Source organism: Ambystoma mexicanum, chromosome 8 (genome assembly GCF_040938575.1).
Source record: "Ambystoma mexicanum isolate Mex_15411 chromosome 8, UKY_AmexF1_1, whole genome shotgun sequence".
Taxonomy (NCBI): Eukaryota; Metazoa; Chordata; class Amphibia; order Caudata; family Ambystomatidae; genus Ambystoma; species Ambystoma mexicanum.
Window position 1 is genome coordinate 797681164 of NC_090929.1, and position 21317 is coordinate 797702480.

The following is a 21317-nucleotide window of genomic DNA, read 5'->3' on the forward strand; positions in this document are numbered from 1 at the left end:
GACTTTCTCCGGCAGGACAACGCGGTCGGTGTGATGGCACGGAAGCCCTTCGTTTTAATGTTCTTAGGCAAAGGTCGTCGAGCAGCATGGCATCCCGCTTGTGGGCAACACGACTCAACTGGCTTCCAGTGATTACGGAAATCCTCCGAACCCCGGTTGATGACAATTGACTTTGATGGTCTCGATGTCCTGGTGCTTTACTTTGAGATTCCTCAGTGGGCCTTGTCTCTGGTCGACAGCCTTTCAGGACTGGCATCCCGGGTGCCTCGGTGAAGATCAGCTTCTGCTCGATGTTCCCTCGTAGCTTGAGGAGATGTCCCCTAGCCAGGTCCTCTCTCGGATCAGTCCTCGACAGACTCAACAGTTTTCAGATTTCGCTGAAGGAAAGCAGCAGCAATTCTTCTTCTTCCAGGTGAGCTACAAGGATAAGCAGCTTCAAGTTTCCGCTTCAGTTTCTGAACAAATTGGGAAGTGAGAGGTCCCCAGATATACACATTGGTCCCTCATTCACACTGCTGGGCCAAGCTCCGTCAGCCAATCAGTCAGAAGGGCATTCATGCAGGCAGCCAGCCAATCAGGCTCCCAGTGAATTCAGGCCATTCACTGCCACCCAGACACCCATAACACGGAATGTGGATTGGAGCAAGCACCCAGCCTTTTAGCACACCACACTGAATTGATGTCAGTTTCCGGCAGGGCTGTCTCATTCTTTGTGTCAAACGCAGAGATACCAAACACCCATAACATGCAATGCATATTGGTCACACACTCAATTCATACTGGTCCCACCCCAAGAGTAAAACGTACAGTTACTGGGAAGGCTCCAGCCAGTCTGCCCTGGATTTCCCCACAATACCAAATATGGTTCTTCCATTCAACAGCCAGTCGGGAGAAGGGACAGAGTCGGGGCTTCCCAGGACTTTGGAAGAACAAAATAGCAGTTAATAGAAACCAATAGCCTTAGGGGCCATCTTGTCTCCTATCAGGAATTCACTGATTCCTATGGCAGGGCCTGGGTATCCCAAAATGGAGGCTTCTCAGAGACCCTGTCAAATTCAGCATGGAGCTGCCACCAGCCCATACCCTGTTCTGTGGGCCACAAACGGGTACCCAAAGACATAAACTAGGGGTACAGGGTTGTACCACACCGATCGGTGCCATAAGGGTGTCCCAAGGGTCTCTGTTCACCGCAACCAAAAAAGAGGAAGAACTGCACTGCCAGAAGTCCCACATGGACTCCTGTGCAGAAAACACAGAACACCCATGATAAGGGACTACAGGAGGCCCTGTCCGTCCAATGCATTTCCAGCATCACACGCATGCACCCAGCCCCTTGTGCGGCCTCTTCCTTCCGTTCTTTCTTCCTACCCGCCTTGCTGGACTGGATCTCTCTGCCCATCACAATCCTAGCCAGCGCAACATGTGAATCTCTTCAAAGCTTGCTTTAAACTTCACTTACTTGCTCTATCGCCCTTCCTGACCCCATAACCCCTCAGGTAGTGCTTAATAATGTAATGCTGTATATTTATACAGTACACCTCCTTCGTTGTAGGCACCCCCATTAGGGTATCACTGGTTTCTTAAATATATTTATTTTTCTGTTTTATTGATCTGTCTGTCTCTCCTATTTTTATTTTTTTCACCTCATAAACTGGCTTGCCACTTGTCATGTTTGTGCTATTTGACAGGCACCAGTTTGGGAAAATGCCTTTGGCATCTGGAAATTGTATTGCAAGTCATTTCTGATCAAAATTGACATCCTTGTTCTTCCAATAAATACAACAAATGCAAATGGGTAGCAATAATAGTGAAACTACTTTGGTTATTTAAAGAATGTAACATGCTTGCATATTCCCAAGTGTTGTTCAACATTAGAACAGCTTAGTGGTGTTTCTAGGACGCTGATTGGTCAATCTGTGGGCTACACACACTGGTATAGCCCACAAATTGATTACAGCCAGTAGTTTGGGCTGCAACGAAGCAGTCGCGGGCGGGGAAGTGTAGAAAAGTGGATGTGTTGCTTGGCATGTGTATTCCGGAACGGAAAGAGTTAACTTTCCGGTCCGAAATACACGTTCCCAGAGCAACGTGTGCCCGTAGGAGCACCGAAGTGAAGGAAAGCAATGGAAACGCTTTCCAAGTGTCAGGCTCACGGACCTGAAATACTGAAAGGAAATTAAAGAAAAAAGTTTGCCTGCGTTTCAAATTGAAATGAGGCTGACATGAGCTGCAGTGCAGCGTAAGAGGGAACGCATGGAGAACTTTATATTTACCAAGGACATGAGAGGATTTGTTACAGGCACTGATGAATGTTCAGTGGAGCCTAAAAATGTCAATGGGGAAAAGGGCACATAAAGGTAAGTAAATTAATTGGCTGTTAAATGAATGTATGTTCATGTTGAACTTGTAGAAGTTTATTTAATTGCATATTTGTGTGGAGTAGGTACTGCCTAACATTTGTGCAGTGGGGGATTGGTGGGTGGGAGCACACCTGAAGTAAAATTAATTTAAACGGGGGGCAAGCATACCCAGACCTGAATCCACTTTAGAACCATACTCCTCCCACCCTAGCACCTTCCACCACCCTATAAAAAAAAGAAACCTGTTTAATTGAAGAACAAAAAATGTCTGCAACATTTATTTACCATTTTGCTATTTTTTTGTACGTCAATTAAACATGTCTCATTAATTCAACTTAGTGATGGTGTTCTAATAGCTTTATAGACCTGCAGCTCGGGCTGTATCGGGCGTTATGGTCCCTCATAGCTCGTTAACTCGGTCTTCAGGGCCCATAACGTCCGGTACGGCCCTCACTGCAGGTCTATAAAGCTATATTAATTTTAACAAACATTTTTGCACACGTTTTATTCAATGTCTTTGTAAAAAAATATGCTCGTTTCCCTCGATTTTTAAACCTTAGCTTTCTTGTTTCACTAGTGATCAATACAGAAACCAAAGAAGTGGGTTTCTTTGTTTTAAAGAATCTGAGTAAGCATGAACTAAACTATAATAACAAGTCCCCCTTGCTTTTGTGGTGTAGTAAACCAGTTCCAATACAGGTAAAAGGGCAGTACGGGACACTTTTTAGAACAGTTCCCCATATAGCCCGCTGAATGAGTAGTCTTTGAATTTCGAACTACAGGTGTGGAAGATTTTGGAAATTAAAATAAAATCTTCAGCTAAGTTTATCCATTTATGATTTGATATAACTGAAGACATTTTAGGGCAATTGGCGAAAATATTTCGAGGAGTTAAAATCAAACTCAAGGCCCAAATGGCTCCTTTTTTGAAGGCAAACGTTCAAACCAACACACTTTCAGTGCTGCGACTATGAATCCCCTAATAGCATACACAATTGTGGTTTGCACCTAGTTCAACACCATTGCGTGTTTAGAGGTGCAGTTACTTTCTATTTAGGCCTATCAGCAATTGGGTGGGAGGAGCAGCAAAGAATACATTAATCCCATGCCTGTTTATCATTGCAGCCTTTTTGTCCATACAATTCTCCCACGTGTCATGGCTAAATAAATTGACAATAGGTCATAAAACCCCTGACAGGTGAGTCTGGGCACATGAGTGATGGAGAGCTGAGGGTGCAGGACGTGGATATGCATGGGACTGGTGCTGCATTTTTAATTAATGCTGCTCCACATCATGCGCCATTCCCATCCCCTGCATGGGGATGATACCGTATAAGGACGAAGGAAAGGGGGCAAGCAGTACATTAGTCACTACAGTGACTAACTTGCGGTTAAAAGGTGGAAGTACTTGTTCCATTGTTTTTATCCATTAAATGTTTGTATTAAATGTATGCAAACAAAATTAATGCATGTTCAATTATTTTCAGGTTCTTTTGCGACTGCGTCATGTTTGATTTGCAGATACACGGTTGACTGTGAAGCTGTCAGAGAAGATATTTTTAATCAGGTAATATTTTATTTCTCTTCGAATATATTCTGTCTCTAAGATCTAGTGTATTCCAGTTTGAACCTTTACTCTTATTATATGCTTACTGCTTATGTGCTGCCACCTCTCCTCCCTCTTTCTCTGCCTTTCCCCTGTTCTCCGCAGACGAGGTTTCTAGACAAGTCCGATCTATGAAAGTCTCGTCAAAACAGGTTCACCCCTGTTCCTCCAAAACCATCAAGGACCACATCGACTCCCTGGCTCCTGCTCTGGCTGACTTCTGCAACCACTCCTTCGCCACTGGAGTCTTCCCATCCCCCCTGAAGCACTCCCTTGTGCACCCTCTTCTTTAAAAACCCTCTGCCCACCCCTCCTGCCCGGCTAACTATCGCCCAATCTCCATCACTCCCTTCCTGGGCAAGCTCTTGGAGAAACTGGCCATCTCCCAGCTTAATCTCCACACTGAATCTGTTGGTTGTCTTCATGACAATCAGTCTGGTTTCAGAGCTGCCATAAGCACAGAAACAGCTCTCCTGAACATCTGTGAAGACCTGCTCTCCAACCTTGACTCTTCACACCCCGTGTTCATCTTGCTTTATCTCTCTTCTGCCTTCGACACGGTCAACCATGCCATCCTGCTCAATTGTCTCCGGTGATACCCAGGTTATCACAGTCAGGCCCTGGCGTGGCTGACTTCTTTCCTCTCTGACCAACCCTCCCAGGTCCAACTTGGGTCCTTCCTCTCCAGTATCTTTTTCTCTACCTGCGGTGCCCCCAGGGGTCTAACCTCTCTCCCTGGCTGTTCAACCAATACCTGGCACTCCTTGCCCACCGCATTGCCGCTCTCTCCCCCAACTTTCAGTGCTATGCAGATGTCACTCAGCTCATTTTCAGGCTACCTTCGTCCACCTCTTCCCCGTCCCTCATCTCTGTCTGCTATCCAGGAGTGGTGTGCCGCCAATGACCTCTGCCTTAAAGGGATGGTCTAGTACAAATTTTTATTTAAAAAATAGATAGGCAACATAAAAAAAGAAATACTAGCATTCTCCGTTTTAAAACATCCGATGTAAAATTTTGAGCTATTCAAGCTCAAAATTCGCAAAAGCAAGCACATGGGCGCATCCATTTTGTGAAATGGAAGCCCTCCTGTGCTGGCCTTTGCGGCACTAATGAAGGACAAGCCAGCCAGCTGTAGTAAAAGGCTACCGCTGGGTGGCTTTCCCTTCATTAGTGCTGTAGGCGGAGGACGGGGACCGGAGACCAGAGCAGGAAAGCTGCAGCTGAATCTCGGTAAGTGCTATTTATTTATTTTTTTAAAATAAGCACTAGCTGCGTTTTTTTTTTCTAAGTTTTCCGGGCTGGAGGAGCCCGGAAAACTTAGAAATAAAACCGCAGCTTTAAAAACGTTGTATTTATGTTTGCGGTCGCTTTTGAAGCGACCGCAAACATAAATACGTTATTGTGTTGGAAAACGCTGCAGTTTTTCTTTCCAAGTTTCTCAGGCTCCTCCGGCTCAGAGGAGCCTGAGAAACACGGAAAGAAAAACCGCAGCGTTTTCCAACACAGCCGCGTTGTTTCTGCCTGAATCTGCTTTCCCATTTGGGGCTCTCGGGCTCCCCGTGGGGAGGCCGAGAGCCCCAAATGGTAAAGCAGATTCAGGCAGAAACAACGCAGCATTGCGGAAAACAACCGCGTTGTTTCTGCCTGAATCTGCTTTCCCATTTGGGGCTCTCGGGCTCCCCACGGGGAGCCCGATACTCCCAAATGGGAAAGCAGATTTAGGCAGACAACGCAGCATTTAGCATTTCGCATTTGGGTCTCTCGGGCTCTCCACGGGGAGCCCGATAGCCCCAAATGGGAAATCAGCTGCAGGTAGAAACACTACGCGGCATGTAAACATAACCGCGTGTGTTTCTGCCTGCTGTGGCTTTCACTTTGGGTCTCCGGTGGAGCACCGGAGACCCAAAGTGATAGCCACAGCAGGCAGAAACACACGCGGTTGTGTTGGAAAACGCTGCGGTTTTTCTTTCCAAGTTTCTCAGGCTCCTCCGAGCCGGAGGAGCCTGAGAAACTTGGAAAGAAAAACCGCAGCGTTTTCCAACACAATAACGTTGCATTTATGTTTGCGGTCGCTTCAAAAGCGACCGCAAACATTAATACAACGTTTTTAAAGCTGCGGTTTTATTTCTAAGTTTTCCGGGCTCCTCCAGCCCGGAAAACTTAGAAAAAAAACGCAGCTAGTGCTTATTTTTAAAAAAATAAATAAATAGCACTTACCGAGATTCAGCTGCAGCTTTCCTGCTCTGGTCTCCGGTCCCCGTCCTCCGCCTACAGCACTAATGAAGGGAAAGCCACCCAGCGGTAGCCTTTGTTTACTACAGCTGGCTGGCTTTTCCTTCATTAGTGCCGCAAAAGCCAGCACAGGAGGGCCTCCATTTCACAAAATGGATGCGCCCATGTGCTTGCTTTTGCGAATTTTGAGCTTGAATAGCTCAAAATTTTACATAGGAAGTTTTAAAACGGAGAATGCTAGTATTTTTTTTTTTTCTGTTGCCTATCTATTTTTTAAATAAAAATGTTTACTAGACCATCCCTTTAATGCCAGAGATTCTCCTCATCGGCATACCCACTCCCACCTTTCCTGTAGCTCTCTGGCCGGCCTCTCTTGGCCCTCTTCCTGCTCCCACCTGCAAGGCTAAAAACCTCAGGGTCATCTTCGACTCCACACTCTCCTTTTCTCCTCACATCTCTGATGTGTCTAAGAAGTCACACTACCAGCTGCACCTCCTCAGAGGTATTCTTCCTTTCCTCTCCTTCCCCCAGAAGCTCGCTGTCTCCAGAGCTCTGGTTCTCGATAGGCTGGACTACTGCAACCACCTTTTTCTAAATCTGTCTGCCTCTACTCTCTGCCCTTTGCAACTCATCCAGAACAGGACTGCAAGACTTGTCTTTGGCTTCAAGCCCAGGGATCGTATCTCTCCAGGACTGAAATCTCTGCACTTGCTCCCAGTAGCTGCGAGGATAAAGTTCAAAACCCTGTGCATTGTCCACAAGGCATTCTGGGGCACGGGGCCTCAATACCTTCAACTTTCTCTTCCTAAATATCTTCCTTCTCGAGCTCTTCGCTCATCCGCCTCCAACTCCCTCAGGGTCAGTCGCTTTTCCAAGCAACGAGTTGCTGGTAGATCTTTCTTCAGCTGGGGCCTCCCTCTGGAACTGCCTCCCTTAAACTGGAGGAGAACCATCTCCGGTTCCGGAAGAACTTCAAAACCTTTCTCTTTGCTTCTGCTTTTCTCCCCCTCTCCCCTGCTGACCTCCTGGCTGTAACCGAAACTGAACCGGTTACCTGGACACCTTCTGATTGCGGGCCCGGGTCCCTCCCCCGCCAGTCACACACCTCTGCACTGCCTGCCTGGCAACCCCTGCACTTGTGGACTGTTTCTGTATCCCTACAGTCCCCCTACCCGCACTTGATGTCTGCACTTACCCTTGCACTTTCCACTTGCTGGCCGTTACTTTTACTTGTTGTTATCTACTCCCATGTACTGCACTGTCCCTCCTCCCATCCCTTGCACTTGTGCGATCTGAATGACACCTGGCCTAGTAGGATCGTTGTCTGTCCTCCCTGTGATCCCCTTCCCTTGCCTCGTCGCGCCTTGAAACACTTGTGTATAGACGCGTTATAAATGCCATATCATATCCTATCATAATCGTGTTAGGGGTTGCTTTTTAAATATCGCACTTAAGTGGTTCAAACATAAACCTGTAATGTGTGCTCAAGGGTTGCGACCACTACCAAGGGGATAGTATACAGATCAGCCACGCAACTTAAAAACATTGTCCAAGTAGTGTATAGTAAAACATTTTCTTTGTAAATAGTTCTGCATTAAAAGTCAACCACTCAAAAGAGAAGTACTAAATATGCATAATATGCATTGTGTCACAAATAAACACCTATAACAAGCACAAGTGGCAAGGTTACACATTACTTGCAAGTTACAGTAAAGATGTGGGGGTACGACCGTATCTCAGTGGGCTTACGCCTCAAACATTTCTAGTGTGGTGTGCTGCAGAAATAGTACTGCGGTTGAACCCTCAACGTCATGGAGAACAATTTAACAAACAATACTAGCAACCAGCGCTTGCCAACAAGATTTATACAATGATTTCCATTTGTTAGTTGGTTAATTTATGCTTTATTATGTTCCCATATGCAGCCAACACGTGTTTCAACATGGCGTCTTTCTCAAGGCTGATAAAGGAACAATTTAACTTGGAGTTTTATGTATAAAAATGACAAGCCATTACTTAGGCTAATTATTTATTTTCCAATAACTCAGCGGTGTCACTTTGTTTCTAATGTTTTTATGCATATTCTTCTCATTTGTTGTCATACTTTTTCCGGTCCCTTTAACGTTGACTCGGGCATGTATACACAACCACTGTGTTTGCATTTTGGAATATTACCTGTGTTTGTTTAATTACACGTTGTTCTTTTATCAGCCTTGATAAAGACTTAATTTCGGTTCACGCGTTGGCTGCAAATGGGAACATAATGAAGCCGTAATGAACTACCAACCATATGGATATTGTACAAATCTTGTTGGCAAGCGCAGGTTGCTAGTATAGTTTGTTAAATTGTTCTCAAGTGAGGTTGGGAGTTGAACCTTGGAATACTATCTCTGCAGCACACCACACTAGAAATAATTGTGGCCTAAGCGCACTGACATACGGCCTTACACCCACATCTTTTTACTCTAGTAGCATACCGTTTCAAGTGCCTGCTATGGCCAAAGTTTGTGCCCAACATGGCAGAACATCTGCTTCATAGAGAGGCAGGCAGGGCTGCCCTTTTTGCTCCAAAAGAGCACCAATGCTTTCAGCCCTAGACAAACTACAATGGAAACTTTGAGGCAGCCATGTGTCAGATTAGACAGGCTTTCCAAGAAGGAGATAAACAAATATTGGAATCAGTTCTCCATGTCAAACTATTTAAATAATGGCAAAATTCCAAGAGGACTCAGAATTCTAATTTTTCCAAATGTTGACAGTACTGAGGATCAAGATTTGGCAGATCAATGCGAGTATAAAGCTCAAAAGTAATGACTGAATTACTAGTAGAACACGCCACCAGGGAACGTGCCAGAATTCAAGAACAGATTGAGAAAGTCAAACAAGAGATTGCAGATATGAGTAACGCTGAAAGTACAAAACAGAAGAATTATAGTAAGCTTTGCAGAATCCTAAATGCTTATCAAGATGAAATAAAATTGCGTCAATTTAGAATACACTTTAGGGATGATCCTGACTATTGCGATGATCTCTTTTACACCTCTATGCAGATGTCACTCAGCTCATTTTCAGGCTACCTTCGTCCACCTCTTCCCCGTCCCTCATCTCTGTCTGCTATCCAGGAGTGGTGTGCCGCCAATGACCTCTGCCTTAAAGGGATGGTCTAGTACAAATTTTTATTTAAAAAATAGATAGGCAACATAAAAAAAGAAATACTAGCATTCTCCGTTTTAAAACATCCGATGTAAAATTTTGAGCTATTCAAGCTCAAAATTCGCAAAAGCAAGCACATGGGCGCATCCATTTTGTGAAATGGAAGCCCTCCTGTGCTGGCCTTTGCGGCACTAATGAAGGACAAGCCAGCCAGCTGTAGTAAAAGGCTACCGCTGGGTGGCTTTCCCTTCATTAGTGCTGTAGGCGGAGGACGGGGACCGGAGACCAGAGCAGGAAAGCTGCAGCTGAATCTCGGTAAGTGCTATTTATTTATTTTTTTAAAATAAGCACTAGCTGCGTTTTTTTTTTCTAAGTTTTCCGGGCTGGAGGAGCCCGGAAAACTTAGAAATAAAACCGCAGCTTTAAAAACGTTGTATTTATGTTTGCGGTCGCTTTTGAAGCGACCGCAAACATAAATACGTTATTGTGTTGGAAAACGCTGCAGTTTTTCTTTCCAAGTTTCTCAGGCTCCTCCGGCTCAGAGGAGCCTGAGAAACACGGAAAGAAAAACCGCAGCGTTTTCCAACACAGCCGCGTTGTTTCTGCCTGAATCTGCTTTCCCATTTGGGGCTCTCGGGCTCCCCGTGGGGAGGCCGAGAGCCCCAAATGGTAAAGCAGATTCAGGCAGAAACAACGCAGCATTGCGGAAAACAACCGCGTTGTTTCTGCCTGAATCTGCTTTCCCATTTGGGGCTCTCGGGCTCCCCACGGGGAGCCCGATACTCCCAAATGGGAAAGCAGATTTAGGCAGACAACGCAGCATTTAGCATTTCGCATTTGGGTCTCTCGGGCTCTCCACGGGGAGCCCGATAGCCCCAAATGGGAAATCAGCTGCAGGTAGAAACACTACGCGGCATGTAAACATAACCGCGTGTGTTTCTGCCTGCTGTGGCTTTCACTTTGGGTCTCCGGTGGAGCACCGGAGACCCAAAGTGATAGCCACAGCAGGCAGAAACACACGCGGTTGTGTTGGAAAACGCTGCGGTTTTTCTTTCCAAGTTTCTCAGGCTCCTCCGAGCCGGAGGAGCCTGAGAAACTTGGAAAGAAAAACCGCAGCGTTTTCCAACACAATAACGTTGCATTTATGTTTGCGGTCGCTTCAAAAGCGACCGCAAACATTAATACAACGTTTTTAAAGCTGCGGTTTTATTTCTAAGTTTTCCGGGCTCCTCCAGCCCGGAAAACTTAGAAAAAAAACGCAGCTAGTGCTTATTTTTAAAAAAATAAATAAATAGCACTTACCGAGATTCAGCTGCAGCTTTCCTGCTCTGGTCTCCGGTCCCCGTCCTCCGCCTACAGCACTAATGAAGGGAAAGCCACCCAGCGGTAGCCTTTGTTTACTACAGCTGGCTGGCTTTTCCTTCATTAGTGCCGCAAAAGCCAGCACAGGAGGGCCTCCATTTCACAAAATGGATGCGCCCATGTGCTTGCTTTTGCGAATTTTGAGCTTGAATAGCTCAAAATTTTACATAGGAAGTTTTAAAACGGAGAATGCTAGTATTTTTTTTTTTTCTGTTGCCTATCTATTTTTTAAATAAAAATGTTTACTAGACCATCCCTTTAATGCCAGAGATTCTCCTCATCGGCATACCCACTCCCACCTTTCCTGTAGCTCTCTGGCCGGCCTCTCTTGGCCCTCTTCCTGCTCCCACCTGCAAGGCTAAAAACCTCAGGGTCATCTTCGACTCCACACTCTCCTTTTCTCCTCACATCTCTGATGTGTCTAAGAAGTCACACTACCAGCTGCACCTCCTCAGAGGTATTCTTCCTTTCCTCTCCTTCCCCCAGAAGCTCGCTGTCTCCAGAGCTCTGGTTCTCGATAGGCTGGACTACTGCAACCACCTTTTTCTAAATCTGTCTGCCTCTACTCTCTGCCCTTTGCAACTCATCCAGAACAGGACTGCAAGACTTGTCTTTGGCTTCAAGCCCAGGGATCGTATCTCTCCAGGACTGAAATCTCTGCACTTGCTCCCAGTAGCTGCGAGGATAAAGTTCAAAACCCTGTGCATTGTCCACAAGGCATTCTGGGGCACGGGGCCTCAATACCTTCAACTTTCTCTTCCTAAATATCTTCCTTCTCGAGCTCTTCGCTCATCCGCCTCCAACTCCCTCAGGGTCAGTCGCTTTTCCAAGCAACGAGTTGCTGGTAGATCTTTCTTCAGCTGGGGCCTCCCTCTGGAACTGCCTCCCTTAAACTGGAGGAGAACCATCTCCGGTTCCGGAAGAACTTCAAAACCTTTCTCTTTGCTTCTGCTTTTCTCCCCCTCTCCCCTGCTGACCTCCTGGCTGTAACCGAAACTGAACCGGTTACCTGGACACCTTCTGATTGCGGGCCCGGGTCCCTCCCCCGCCAGTCACACACCTCTGCACTGCCTGCCTGGCAACCCCTGCACTTGTGGACTGTTTCTGTATCCCTACAGTCCCCCTACCCGCACTTGATGTCTGCACTTACCCTTGCACTTTCCACTTGCTGGCCGTTACTTTTACTTGTTGTTATCTACTCCCATGTACTGCACTGTCCCTCCTCCCATCCCTTGCACTTGTGCGATCTGAATGACACCTGGCCTAGTAGGATCGTTGTCTGTCCTCCCTGTGATCCCCTTCCCTTGCCTCGTCGCGCCTTGAAACACTTGTGTATAGACGCGTTATAAATGCCATATCATATCCTATCATAATCGTGTTAGGGGTTGCTTTTTAAATATCGCACTTAAGTGGTTCAAACATAAACCTGTAATGTGTGCTCAAGGGTTGCGACCACTACCAAGGGGATAGTATACAGATCAGCCACGCAACTTAAAAACATTGTCCAAGTAGTGTATAGTAAAACATTTTCTTTGTAAATAGTTCTGCATTAAAAGTCAACCACTCAAAAGAGAAGTACTAAATATGCATAATATGCATTGTGTCACAAATAAACACCTATAACAAGCACAAGTGGCAAGGTTACACATTACTTGCAAGTTACAGTAAAGATGTGGGGGTACGACCGTATCTCAGTGGGCTTACGCCTCAAACATTTCTAGTGTGGTGTGCTGCAGAAATAGTACTGCGGTTGAACCCTCAACGTCATGGAGAACAATTTAACAAACAATACTAGCAACCAGCGCTTGCCAACAAGATTTATACAATGATTTCCATTTGTTAGTTGGTTAATTTATGCTTTATTATGTTCCCATATGCAGCCAACACGTGTTTCAACATGGCGTCTTTCTCAAGGCTGATAAAGGAACAATTTAACTTGGAGTTTTATGTATAAAAATGACAAGCCATTACTTAGGCTAATTATTTATTTTCCAATAACTCAGCGGTGTCACTTTGTTTCTAATGTTTTTATGCATATTCTTCTCATTTGTTGTCATACTTTTTCCGGTCCCTTTAACGTTGACTCGGGCATGTATACACAACCACTGTGTTTGCATTTTGGAATATTACCTGTGTTTGTTTAATTACACGTTGTTCTTTTATCAGCCTTGATAAAGACTTAATTTCGGTTCACGCGTTGGCTGCAAATGGGAACATAATGAAGCCGTAATGAACTACCAACCATATGGATATTGTACAAATCTTGTTGGCAAGCGCAGGTTGCTAGTATAGTTTGTTAAATTGTTCTCAAGTGAGGTTGGGAGTTGAACCTTGGAATACTATCTCTGCAGCACACCACACTAGAAATAATTGTGGCCTAAGCGCACTGACATACGGCCTTACACCCACATCTTTTTACTCTAGTAGCATACCGTTTCAAGTGCCTGCTATGGCCAAAGTTTGTGCCCAACATGGCAGAACATCTGCTTCATAGAGAGGCAGGCAGGGCTGCCCTTTTTGCTCCAAAAGAGCACCAATGCTTTCAGCCCTAGACAAACTACAATGGAAACTTTGAGGCAGCCATGTGTCAGATTAGACAGGCTTTCCAAGAAGGAGATAAACAAATATTGGAATCAGTTCTCCATGTCAAACTATTTAAATAATGGCAAAATTCCAAGAGGACTCAGAATTCTAATTTTTCCAAATGTTGACAGTACTGAGGATCAAGATTTGGCAGATCAATGCGAGTATAAAGCTCAAAAGTAATGACTGAATTACTAGTAGAACACGCCACCAGGGAACGTGCCAGAATTCAAGAACAGATTGAGAAAGTCAAACAAGAGATTGCAGATATGAGTAACGCTGAAAGTACAAAACAGAAGAATTATAGTAAGCTTTGCAGAATCCTAAATGCTTATCAAGATGAAATAAAATTGCGTCAATTTAGAATACACTTTAGGGATGATCCTGACTATTGCGATGATCTCTTTTACACCTTTTAGCCCAAATATGATGACACACACAGGAATAGATCCATGGAGACCACACAAACGCATCACCGGGCAGCTCAGATGTGGATTCGAATGTGGAAACCGGTCCCAACACGAAGTATAAGCTCTAACGCGGTCACAGACAGCACAAATTAGAATAAAGAGGTTTTTTAGAACAAATATGCAGTTACCAAAAGGGTGCAAAAAGAAGTATTATCTACCAAGTCAGATTTCAAGACCCCTTAGTAAAAAATATTACACACGCAATGCAATGTCACGGACAGGAGGGGCGGGGGCAGGAACATGCATAGACAAGGACTTGGGACGAACAGGGAGATTGACAAGATCAGGTGTCGGGAAACAAACATTTAGTAATTAATCTGTCTGATAGTCCTTTGTTCAGGACCGATTCCTCTGTCATTTACATCCACGACTAGAAGAGATTTTGTCAACTTCCAGATCAATCTTTTCAAGTTTGTTAGAAAATACTTAAACTGAGGTTTTTTGCCACACACGTGAAAACTTTACCCTGACAACTATAGCAACCACTTAGTTGACGATTGCGAATATGAAGAACACTCATCCCTTGATGTCTATAGAACAGGAGACTGACGTTGGTCGTGATGATATTTCTCCAGCATGGGGTCTGGCATGGATTCACATGCTCCTGAATATTCCCCGTCGTCAGGCTGGGAATCCTCGGTAAAGAAAAGTCAGTATCAGTTTCGTTTCTGATCTTTCTTTCGTAGTAGTAACCAATCACTGATCTCTGCGTCATACTGACCGCAGCCAATGACTGCCATCTCCCTAAGCCCCGCCTCTGGCAGCCATCTTCAGATTTTTACCGCACGTTCAAGTGTTGGGATCCTCGTGCTATTGCTCTCGAGCTTTAGTGCGTTTTCGCGCTTTTTCATAGGAAAATTCTCACTTTTTTCGGTCAAAAGAGCCTCAAGCTCCACCGTTTGTTTATCCGATCAACGGGGACCCGTGTCAGATTCTTCTACGCCCCTCAAGGGTGAAGATTTCGTCGAGCCACGCTTTTGGAGGACTCCAGAAGTTTCTCAGGCCCATCTCGGACATGGCCCAGGAGAAGGGAAGCTCGACGCCCGGAAAGCTGTTCAGGGTCTGCCCTGGATGCCAGCTTCAGAATGTCTTTAAGGAGGACGAACACTCCCTTTGCCTCTACTGCCTGCATGAGGACAAGACGCACGTGGAGAAGGACTGTGCGTTTTGCGGCAATATGTCAGCCACCTGCGTCTCGCCAACTGGCTGGAAGGGAAGAGCCCGTCAGGCGAGAAAAAGAAGTAGTCCGAGCGGTCTTCTAAGACCTTTGAGGGCGCCCCGGCGACGGGGGCCCAACAGAAGGCCAAGCACCGCAAGTCCGCTGGCACCGGGAGCGCCGAACGGTCGGGCTCTATGGTTGCCAGGCAGGGCGCATCCTCCCCGGCGCCATCAACCACGAGCCAACGCTCTGGCTCGGGTAAGAGGAAGGCCGAGCACCCGGCGAAGCTCCTTGAGAGACCCCGGTCGAACTCGAAGGCCCCATCGGAGGGGGAGCGAGGCGGTGACCCTCCCCCCAAGGAGAAGGCGGTGAGCACACCTAAGGTGAAAGCCTTGATCCACCCTGCCAAGGCCTCTATCGAGACAGTCGAAGCGGCCATGGCTCAGCCTGTGGAGGCTACACCAGTGGAGGCGACCTCGGGGCCCAGAGTCTCCCTGCCACCGCGGAGGGAGTCCTCTTTCAAGCCCATCGACAGGACCCCCGTGAAACCTCCGACGGAGAAGAAAAAGGGGGGGCATGAGGTCGTCGTGGATTCGGCCTCACCCTCTGAAGAGGAGCTGATCGAAGTCTTAAGCCACGGCACTGGCGTGGAAGAAGACCAGCCCATCGGGAGAGACCCCGACGTAGGAGACGACGAGAATGTCGAGGGTGCCGACGAGGCTCCTGACCGCCCGTCGGAATCCCCTCAACCAGTGCCGCAAGACAACTCGGCGGCCATTTTGTTGGCTATACAGTCCTTATGCTCTGAGATAAGGACGAGATTGCCGTTACCACCAACGGAGGAACCGCTCCCGACGGGGGACCCGGAGCCAGGCCCTTCTGGGAGCCCTCCTCCTAAGAGAAGAAGGATTCATCCTCCACCTCCTTTTCAACCATCGCGCCCTGCTCAGCCCTCCTCCCCGTCCACGACCCGTGGGGATGATACGGGGACGGACACGGCCGCGACGGGTACAGACGACGAGGATCTTCCGCCGTCACCTCTTCCCCGGGCTTCCCCGCCCGACGAGATTGGATCGTTTCATGCCATGATCGCCAGAGCATCCGAGCTTTTCCAGCTCTGCCCGGAAGAGAAGAAGGAAGGTTTCCTTTATCAACGGCGCGAGACCAAGAGGAAGACGGTCCTCACTGTACCTCTACTGGACGATATCTGGGATGAGGGTCTCGCCCTCCTCAAGAACCCATCCACAACGCCTGCGAGAAGGGGTCGGTACCACAAGAAGTACCAGGTCCCGGACGCGGCCCCCTTGTGCCTCCGACCCCGGACTCGGTCGTCTCTGCGGCGGCCAGGAATAAAGTGGGGGGGGGGGCTTCGGCCTCTGCGTCAACCTCCCCCCCGGACGGCGAGGGAAAGAAATTGGACACGATGGGACGCAGAGTCATTTCATCGGCAGCGACGACGATTAAGGCTGCCAACGTCTTGGCTATCGCAGCCCGCTACGACAGGGAGTTGTGGTACAAGATCGCCCCCCTGCTGGACTTCCTACCGGACGACAAGAGGGCGGAGGCCCTAGAGATCTTGCAGGAAGGAGAAGTGGCGTCGGACCACGCCATTACGATAGCGACGGACATCGCTGACACTGGGTTTCGCCAGTTGGGCAACGGCGTGTGCCTTAGACGGCGTGGGTGGCTCAAGGCAACGGACTTCCGGCAGGACGTGCAGACCAGAGTTTTGGACATGCCGTTCGACGGGAGCAACCTGTTTGGGATAACAGTGGACGATTCCCTACAAGCCATCAAGACGGACAGCAACGACGGCCGCCCTTTCGGAGCACCGGAGGCAAGCAGGGTGCCTCCAAAGGTTCTGGCGGCGGATATTCCACCTACCGTCAAGCGGCCCGTTCGTCGTAACGGGAAGCCTACAGGGGACGAGGCAAGTCGGGCGTACCCCGCCGTCGTCGCCAGGGAGGACAAGGCGGCAAAGCCTCGTCGAAGCAGGACTGAACCGGCCGTGGGGTCGGGCCCCCACCGAAGCATCCCGGTGGGAGGCCAGCTGGCGAACTTCATCAGCGTGTGGGAGTCCCTCTCCACCGACCGTTGGGTGCTGGACGCCCTGGCCCAGGGTCACGCGCTCGAGTTTCTAAAGAAGTGCCCGCGCGTCCCCCCCGTGGCCAGGAAGGAACATCACGTCCCTCAACTTCTCTTGGAGGTAAAGGCGATGCTCAAGAAAGGTGCCATCGAGCTCTTCCCAAAGAGGCTTCGGGGCTCCGGAGTTTACTCAAGATACTTCCTCGTGAAGAAGATGGCGTCCCATCCTGGACCTACGATGACTGAACAAATTCATCAAGGCACAGAAGTTCCGGATGGTCACCCTCCAGCACGTCCTGGGTCAGCTAGAGGAGGGCGATTTCCTGTCGTCGTTGGATTTGGAGGATGCTTACTTCCATATCCCCATCCTAAAGGGACACCGAAAGTTTCTCAGATTCGTGGTCCAAGGGCGTCACTACCAGTTCAGAGCCCTTCCCTTCGGATTGAGGTCGGCACCCAGGGTGTTCACCAAGTGCCTCGCACCGGTGGCGGCGCGGCTGCGCCTGGAGGGGATCCACGTCTACCCCTACCTGGACGACTGGCTCATCCGAGCAAAGACAAGGGAGCTCGCCGCGGAGCACACGGCGAGGACCGTCCAACTACACGGACCTGGGATTCTCCATAAACTACGCCAAGTCCCACCTGGTGCCCGCGCAAGACGCACTGTTTCTGGGAGCGAAACTCGACACAGTGGCGCTTCTGGCCTCTCCGTCGGAGGAAAGGACGAGGGCCATCTTGGGCAAGGTGCAGCGGATGCTGGTTGCGGACGCGGCCAGGGTGAGGTCCATCAAATCCCTCCTCGGAATTATGTCTTCTTGCATTTATCTCATCCGCCTGTGCAGGCTTCGGATGCGCCAGCTACAGGAGTTCCTGGACGCTCGTTGGATCCAGACGACGGGCAGCTTCGAGGACAGGATCACACTTGACGAGAGCTTCCGACGAGCGATCCGGTGTTGGGGCACCCGCGCGCATCTGACGGCGGGCATGGACTTCCAGACCCCGGGCCACCAGAAGACGGTGACCACGGATGCCTCCCTGGAAGGGTGGGGAGCGCACACCGAAAATCTGCACGCGAGAGGCCTTTGGCTTCCGACGGAGAAGTCCCTCCATATCAACGTCCTGGAGCTCCGTGCAGTGTTTTGGGCCCTCAGATCCTTTCTTCGTCCCTCAAGGGCAAGGTGGTGAGGATCTTCACCGACAACGCCACCACCATGTTCTAGATCAGGAAGCAGGGCGGTACCAGATCCCCAGCCCTGTCCAAGGAGGCGCAGGATCTGTGGCATTGGGCCGTCGCCCAAGGGATGTTTCTGGTGCCGTTTCATCTGGCAGGAATAAAAAACACCATCGCCGACTCGCTCAGCAGAGAGCTTCGCTCGTGCCACGAGTGGGAACTATGACAGGATCTAGTGGACCGCCTCTTCCGACGGTGGGGCACACCCCAGATGGATCTGTTTGCGACGGCGACGAACTCCAAGTGCCGAAGGTTCGCCAGCAGGTTTCCCCAGCCGAGGAGCATGGGCGATGCTTTCTCGTTCCCCTGGGAGGGCCTGTTTCTATACGCGTTCCCACCATTGCTCTTGCTGATCCGGCTCATCAACCAGCTCAAGAGGTCACGGTGCAGGATGATCCTCGTCGCACCTGCGTGGCCGAGGCAGATATGGTTCCCGGACCTTCTGGACTTGTCAGCGTCCCCGTCAATCAAGCTGCCAGTGGACGCAGATTTTCTCTCCAGGGAAGGAGGCGCCATCCTCCATCACGACCCGAAGTCGCTGAACTGGCAGGCCTGGCTCCTGCAGCGTTAGAGTTTGGAGGTTACGACATACCGGTCAACTGCAGAGAGGTTCTTGCAAAGGCCAGGGCATCCTCAACTCTTAAATGCTACGGACACAAATGGAAGAGGTTCTCTGTCTGGTGCCACGCACAGAAGATTAACCCTCTACGGATTACGGATCCTCAAGTACTGCTGTACCTACTGACGCTGGCCAAGGCTGGACTGGCGCACGCTTCCATCAAGATTCATCTTGCTGCGATCTCCCGATACACCAGAACCACGGGACGGACGTCTTTGTGGTCTCGTCTGGTGAAAGAATTCATGAAGGGACTGTTCAGATCGTTCCCGCCGGTGAAGGCTCCGGCCTCGGCGTGGGAGCTCAACGTGGTGCTGACCAAGCTCATGGGACCTCCGTTCGAGCCTCTGCACTCAGCTCCGTTGAAGTTCTTGTCGTGGAAAACAGCGTTTCTTGTGGCCATCACCTCCACACGACGGGTGGGAGAGATCCAGGCCCTTTCCTGCAAGCCCCCGTACTTGACTTTTCACGACACTAGGGTAGTGCTCAGGACGCACCCCTCCTTCATGCCCAAGGTGCGGTCGGACTTCCACCTCAACGAACCCTTGGTGTTGCCTGTTTTCTTCCCGTCGCCTTCGTCGCCGGCTGAAAGGACTTTGCATTCGCTGGATGTGGCTAGAGCGCTAAAGTTCTACGTGTACCGCACAAAGAGTTTTCGGAAGACGTCACAACTTTTTGTGAACTTTGGACCTGTCAATCAGGGGAAGGCTCTCTCAAAGGCTTCCATTTCCAGATGGCTCTCCGGCTGCATCATGTACTGTCATCGGTTGGCAAACCGGCCGTCCGAGAGCCCATTCCACCAGAGCGATCGCAGCTACCACAGCGTTCCTATTTGGTGTGCCCCTGCTGGACATCTGCAGGGCTGCTACGTGGAGGTCGACGCACACCTTCACGAAATTCTACTGCATCGACCGGGATTCCAGGGAGGAGTCCAGGGTCGGCCAAGCAGTGCTGCGCAACCTGTTCGTCTAAGGTGAGCCTGGTGAGAAGGTAAGAGATGCTTATTGTTGAGTTGTTGTATTGCTTAATGTTGAGCCTGTTGCCACCTCCCGTGGTTGTGCGTGTGTGTACTGCTATGTATTCTTTTATTCATGAGCATGTGAATCCATGCCAGACCCCATGCTGGAGAAGGAACAAGTTACTTACCTGTAACTGTTGTTCTCCAGCATGGGTCTGGCATGGATTCACATGCGAACCTTCCCGCCTACCCCTCTGCGGATCTTCACTTGGTCATACTGCCACTTCACGTGCTACCAAATCTGAAGATGGCTGCCAGAGGCGGGGCTTAGGGAGATGGCAGTCATTGGCTGTGGTCAGTATGCCGCAGAGATCAGTGATTGGTTACTACTACGAAAGACCGATCAGAAACGAAACTGATACTGATTTTTCTTTACTGAGGATTCCCAGCCTGACGGGGAATATTCAGGAGCATGTGAATCCATGCCAGACCCATGCTGGAGAACAACAGTTACAGGTAAGTAACTTGTTCCTTGCTCAAGATTGGAGGAGCATCCTTGGAACCTTAAGTTTCAGGAACTTGGAGCCATGTCCAAATTCACTCCACACTTGCCTATGGAGAACATGTTCAAAACATTTCTCGAAGCAGTTACAACAGACATTTATTGTCATCTAGATTACATACCAAAGGGCCACAGTGGTGTCCCCCAGGGCTCTAACCTCTCGCCCTGGCTTTTCAACCAATATCTGGCAACTCTCGCCTACTGCATTTCCATTTTCTGCTCAAACTTCCAGTGCTATGCGGACGACACCCAACTCATTTTCAGTCTTCCTTCAGCCACCTCCTCGCCTTCCCTCATCTCTGATTGGCATTCCACCATTCAAAATTGGTGTGCTGCCAACGATCTTTGTCTAAATGCCAACAAAACGGAGATCCTCCTCATTGGTACACCTTCGCCATCCTTTACCCTCCCTCTCTGGCCGGCTTCTCTTGGCCCTCCTCCCACCCCTACTTGCGAGGCTAAGAACCTCAGGGTCATATTTGACGCCACACTTTCCTTCTCCGCACACATCTCTGACGTCTCTAAAAAGTCAAACTCCGTACTGCACCTCCTTAGAGGTACTCTGCCTTTCCTCTCCTTCCCCCAGAAGCTCACTGTCTCCCAAGCTCTGGTTCTCTCCAGGCTGGACTATTGTAACAGCCTCTTTCTAAATCTACCTGCCACCACTCTCCGCCCTTTACAACTAATCCAGAACAGGACTGCGAGACTTGTCCTTGGCCTCAAGCCCCGGGATCATATCTCTCCAGCTCTGGAATCTCTCCATTGGCTCCCAGTGGATGCAAGGATTACATTTAAAACCCTCTGCATTGTCCACAAGGCTTTCTGGGGCCTGGGACCGAAATACCTTCAACTATCCCTGCATAAATACCTCCCTTCTCAAGCCCTTCTCTCCTCTACATCTAATTCCCTCAGGGTCGGGCGTTGTTCAAAGAAACGAGCT

The 21317-nt window shown here is 49.0% G+C and overlaps 1 protein-coding gene across 4 annotated transcripts in view; it reads left to right on the forward strand.

Annotated features, from left to right (window-relative positions):
* The window catches only part of SIRT1 (sirtuin 1), a 2084986-nt gene that overhangs the window by 1193100 nt on the left and 870569 nt on the right, over nucleotides 1-21317 (forward strand). For all 4 annotated transcript variants that reach the window (XM_069610638.1, XM_069610636.1, XM_069610637.1 and 1 more), the window contains one exon: nucleotides 3848-3927. In XM_069610638.1, the coding sequence (XP_069466739.1) occupies nucleotides 3848-3927 (80 nt within the window). The remainder of the gene's footprint in view (nucleotides 1-3847; nucleotides 3928-21317) is intronic.